The following is a 6,000-nucleotide window of genomic DNA, read 5'->3' on the forward strand; positions in this document are numbered from 1 at the left end:
CACTCAGCAGACTTCCGCTAGTGGCAGAGTTAAAGTTGCACTGCTCGTACTGATTTTTAGTGCCAGGAATTTAACCCCCACTGTAAAATCGGCACGAACAGCACTACGCGTCGTTCCAGAGGGCGCTGTTGCTTTCTGCCACTCTAATTGATATTCTAAACGAATGGCAGCTTCATCAACAAGAATGGCAGATTTTAACATTCGAGTGGTCGCGACCTGCCGTGACCTCCCCAATGAGAAATCTCGCAAGGAGGAGGTCTAGTGTGTTATATTTTCTAGCGCTCGTCACCTTACTGTTGGCGAACCACTTGAGAAAAGAACTCCGTTCTACATGGAGTTTTTTGGACCAGTGGGCAACCTTCACGAGCTCCGCCGGCAGAGCGGAATTCTTCACCCACCCCTAGTTTTGAGGCAATAATCTGTTGGACAAACTCCTAACTAGGCCCTTTGTCTGCAATACGTGTTGTAGAAGAAGTGAGATCCATGGCCTTGTGAGTATGAGGCAGTTATCTGACTTCTGATGAATGCCAAAGAGTGAGTGCGCAGCCAGAGGGCAGAAGGGGGGGGCCAAAGGATATGAAATTAGGTCAACTTGAATATGAGAAATATGGAAAGGTAGAAATGCTGCATCACCTGTGGATAACTGGCACCTCCTCCCGCTCTTCCAAATGCCCATCCGGTCACAAATAGCATCCTGGCCCCCAAAAGGACAACGTCATGCCAGATGCCATGTAATGTTGGAAAAGGGGGGGAAAGAGTAATATGCACACATCTGCTGCGGGGATATGTCAGGTAAATTATTGGTTGTGATGGATTCTCTATAAGTACTAAATGACTGATCTCATTGAATATTAAATTATATGAATCAACGTTTGTTTGCCTGATCTGCGCTTATAATGTAAAGGATGGGGCTTGCATTGAACCCCTTGTTCTGTTTTACACAAAAGCCCCGGACGGAGCTGCATCTTACAGAACTTTATCTACTTTAGGAGATAAAGACTTGCTTTTTAAAGTTGTCTTCCAGGGCCAGAACCAGGCTCTGTAAGCGGCACTAGTTTCAGGGAGATGGACAGATGTTATGGTGATAGGAAACCCCCCTCAACTCACAATAATGTTCCAATCTTCCAGGTTAGAAGAAACCAGAAATGCTTGAACCAAGGGAGCTGTTGAAAGTGTCAAAGGTGACTTATGAACAGCGAGTAAAGACAGGAGTTGGCATTTGAGATGATCTTAAGTGAATCGGAAAGAATGAGAAGAAGTGTGTAAATGGAGTTACTTTTGTTGTATACTTCATAAAGAGTTACTGGAAATTTTACAGCCCAGCCTGATCCAGCTCTTTTTCTAAACTCTATTGTTGTTTAAATGAAATCTAGACCATATGCGTCTATCTTAAGCTATACCTCTAGCACTTGGGTGCTCCGTGAGCACCCTTACTTTGCTAAGTTACTCTGTAAACACTGGTAAATCACCTCCTTTTCAGACATTAATAAGATGTCACCTGATCAACAGAACTTTTAGTTAAATATCTGTGTATGATGAAATATTCCTTGCTAAGTTTCAAAAGTGATAAAGAAGAAGGGGGAGATTTACTAAGATGTTGCACTGTTTGCGTCACAAAAGTCGCACAAAATGGCGCAAAATCTTTTTTCCTAATTTACTTTCCAGCGCTAAACTTTTTTAGCACTGGAAATAATCTTAAAGTAATGTGACACTGCGCATAGCATTGTTTCGCATTACTTTGTGCCATGGGGCCTGCCAAGGGTGGTGCATGGGCGTTCCCGTACAACCACAAAACTAGGTGCAAGGAAGGAGAAATGCTTTCATTTCTCCTTCCTTTTCTGACTTTGCATGTGTGCTGCACTGTGCAACACGTATGCAAAATGGTAAAAGCTTTCCCTCGTGTCGAGTCATAGTAATTTGTACAGGAACGGTGTCCTTCCTGTACAAAACCCATGCTGGACTCACAGACGCACACAACCTAGTGCTCTGGTGCTAAGGTGGATGCTTGACGCAGGCCCTCTGTAATCAGTGCCGGCGCAAGGGAAAGTAAAGGAGAGAGCCATATCTCTGAAAATATGGTGCTCTCCTGTTCCCTTCCTGTCGCGCCACGCAGCGTAGCCTCGCGGGGGAGGGCTGCGCTGCATTGTGTGGAGATTTGGTGAATCTCTCCTGAAATCTCTTTTACAACCAGTTAAACATTGTGAATTCTCATTCCATTATGTTTCAATTCAGTAATTTTAAATATCTTTACATCCAACAGAAAACAAGCCTTGAATGTGTGAAATGAACATCAATAATGAAGCTAATGCGGTAAATCTTCAATAATAGCAGAAATAATGAGCTACAGTATTCAGGAAATCATCAGCGCAGTTGGCGACAGGGGAACCTGCACACAAACTGACAGATCCCGGATGAAGTATCAAGGGCAGTTCAGTGATTGTAAGAGTCTGAGCTGTGCACCTCCACGCCACAAGACGAAGAAATGACCTTAGGAAAATTAAGGCAACAACAATAACAAACCGCCTCCTGTATAAACAAGTGTCCAACACCAGCTTTGTTCATGGGATTGGTATGAAGTGATTACCACAGTGCTCTGTTTTATAAAATTATGACAAACCATCACTCCGTGCTCGTGGTGAATTGTAAACTCTTTCTGGCCAAACCACAGTAACCAGAGAAGAGCACAACAGAGCAGAGCCAGACAACTGACGGGTAAAGGAAAGAGGAGTTCTTGTATCTACAATACAACAGACTGTCTCGATCTGCAGCGCCCAGAAGGAAGATACATCTTTACCCGCAAGCGTGTATAGTCGTAATCCAATCTAAAGGCACAGTCCCCTACAAAGACACCTTCTACATATTAGGAGTGTGGCAAATATTTGGTGGCTATAGCATTTTATTGTTAAGACAGAAATCAAACGTGCAAAATACTGCACACATATAAAGTGTGTGAGAAAAACACAAGTGCTTTATCAGCCATGTCGACCCATCAGGAAATGCAGTCATGGGATGTAGACAAATATATACCCGACCCACAGACACTAACCAAGAAAGAAGAATCATACACATACAGCAAGAGCGTTAGTTTGACATCACTACTCAAGCTTCATCAGCACACATACACAGGGGAAAAGCCATTAAAGTGCAGTGAATGTGTCAAGAGCTTTATTAGGTTATCAGAACTACAAATACACCAGCGAACACACACAGGGGAAAAGCCATTCAAGTGCATTGAATGTGGGAAGAGATTTAGCCAGTTATCAGTCCTAAAAAGTCATCAGCGAACACACACGGGGGAAAAACCTTATCATTGTGGTGAATGTGACTGTAATTTTCGTGACTCTTCAGCATTAAGGGTTCATCAGCGAACTCACACAGGAGAAAAACCATTCAAGTGCAGTGAATGTGCAAAGTGCTTTAGTCGGTTATCACACGTTCAAATACATCAGCGAACACACACAGGGGAAAAACCATTCAAGTGCAGTGAATGTGCAAAGTGCTTTAGTCACATATCAAACCTCCAAAAACATCAGGGAACACACACAGGGGAAAAACCATTCAAGTGCACTGAATGTGAAAAGTGCTTTAGTCTGTTATCAGACCTTCAAAGACATCAGCGAACACACACAGGGGAAAAACCATTCAAGTGCAGTGAATGTGCAAAGTGCTTTAGTCGGTTATCACACCTTCAAAGACATCAACGAACACACACAGGGGAAAAACCATTCAAGTGCAGTGAATGTGCAAAGTGCTTTAGTCGGTTATCATACCTACAAATACACCAGCGAACACACACAGGGGAAAAGCCATTCACGTGCATTGAATGTGGGAAGAGATTTAGCCAGTTATCAGTCCTAAAATGTCATCAGCGAACACACACGGGGGAAAAACCTTATCATTGTGGTGAATGTGACTGTAGTTTTCGTGACTCTTCAGCATTAAGGTTTCATCAGCGGACTCACACAGGAGAAAAACCATTCAAGTGCAGTGAATGTGCAAAGTGCTTTAGTCGGTTATCACACCTTCAAAGACATCAGCGAACACACACAGGGGAAAAACCATTCAAGTGCAGTGAATGTGCAAAGTGCTTTAGTCGGTTATCACACCTTCAAATACATCAGCGAACACACACAGGGGAAAAACCATTCAAGTGCAGTGAATGTGCAAAGTGCTTTAGTCACTTATCAAGCCTCCAAAAACATCAGGGAACACACACAGGGGAAAAACCATTCAAGTGCACTGAATGTGAAAAGTGCTTTAGTCTGTTATCAGACCTTCAAAGACATCAGTGAACAAACACACGGGAAAAACTATTCAATTGCAGTGAATGTGCAAAGTGCTTTAGGCGGTTATCACACCTTCAAAGACATCAGCGAACACAAACCGGGGAAAAACCATTCAAGTGCAATGAATGTGTAAAGAGCTTTAGTCAGTTATCAGACCTAAAAAGTCATAATCTAACACACACGGGGGGAAAACCATTCAAGTGCAGTGAATGTGGGAAGAGCTTTAGCCAGCTATCAGACCTAAAAAGTCATCAGCGAACACACACGGGGGGAAAAACCTTATCATTGTAGTGAATGTGACAGTAGTTTTCGCAACTCTTCAGCATTAAGGTATCATCGGCTAACACACACAGGGGAAAAACCATTCAAGTGCAATGAGTGTGTAAAGTGCTTTAGTCGGTTATAACACCTTGAAAGACATCAGCGAACACACACAGGGGAAAAACCATTCAAGTGCAGTGAATGTGCAAAGTGCTTTAGTCACTTATCAAACCTCCAAAAACATCAGGGAACACACACAGGGGAAAACATTCAAGTGCAGTGAATGTGCAAAGTGCTTTAGTTGGTTATCACACCTTCAAAGACATCAATGAAAACACACAGGGAAAAAACCAGTCAAGTGCAGTTAATGTGCAAAGTGCTTTAGTCGGTTATCACACCTACAAAAACGTCAACAAACACACACAGGGGAAAAACCATTCAAGTGCAGTAAATGTGCAAAGTGCTTTAGTCGGTTATCACACCTTCAAAGACATCGGCGAACACACACAGGGGGAAAACCATTCAAGTGCAATTAATGTGTAAAGAGCTTTAGTCAGTTATCAGACCTAAAAAGTCAGCAGCGAACACACACGGGGGAAAAACCCTATCGTTGTAGTGAATGTGACAGTAGTTTTTGCAGCTCTTCAGCATGAAGGTGTCATCAGTGAACACACACAGTAGAAAAATCATTCAAGTGCAATGATTATGGGAAGAGCATTAGTCAATTATCAGACCTACAAAGACATCAGCGAACACACACAGGGGAAAAACTATATGATTGCTGTGAATGTTTGAAGAGCTTTAGTCAGTTATCAATCCTACGAAAACATCAACAAACACACACAGGGGGAAAGCCACTCAAGTGCAATGAATGTGGGAAGAGCTTCAGTAAGTCATCACACCTACAAAATCATCAGTGAACATACACAGGGGAAAAAACCATTCAACTGCAGTGAATGTGTGAAGAGCTTTAGTCGATTATCAAACCTCCAAACACATCAGCGAACACACAGAGGGAAAAAACCCTATCATTGCGGTGCATGTGCCAGTAGTTTTTTCTTCTCTTCAGTATTAAGGTATCATCAGCGAACTCACACAGGAGAAAAACCATTCAAGTGCAATGAATGTGGAAAGAGCTTTAGTCAATTATCAGACCTACAAACACATCAGCGAATGCACACAGGGGAAAACTATATTATTGCTGTGAATGTTTGAAGAGCTTTAGTCAGTTATCAACCCTACCAAAACATCAACAAACACACACAGGGGGAAAGCCACTCAAGTGCAATGAATGTGGGAAGAGCTTTAGTCGACGATTTGAGCTACAAAGTCATCAGCGAACACACAGGGGGAAAACATAGAAGGGCACTGAAAGTGAGAAGGGCTTTTGTCAATTTTTGAGCCCACACAGCCCTCAGAGAATACACTCCTTCATTTAGCTCACATGGAAATA

The 6,000-nt window shown here is 42.7% G+C and overlaps 1 protein-coding gene across 1 annotated transcript in view; it reads left to right on the forward strand.

The window, feature by feature from the left end:
• LOC147666722 (uncharacterized) overlaps positions 1–4,327 on the forward strand; it is a 245,197-nt gene extending 240,870 nt beyond the window's left edge. The window contains exons 4-5 of the mRNA XM_086948932.1: positions 3,181–4,168; positions 4,273–4,327. Coding sequence (XP_086805058.1) covers positions 3,181–4,168; positions 4,273–4,327 — 1,043 coding nt within the window. The remainder of the gene's footprint in view (positions 1–3,180; positions 4,169–4,272) is intronic.
• The last annotated feature ends 1,673 nt before the right edge of the window (positions 4,328–6,000 follow it).

The sequence above is a fragment of the Lissotriton vulgaris genome, unplaced genomic scaffold, assembly GCF_964263255.1.
Source record: "Lissotriton vulgaris unplaced genomic scaffold, aLisVul1.2 SCAFFOLD_1154, whole genome shotgun sequence".
Classification (NCBI taxonomy): domain Eukaryota; kingdom Metazoa; phylum Chordata; class Amphibia; order Caudata; family Salamandridae; genus Lissotriton; species Lissotriton vulgaris.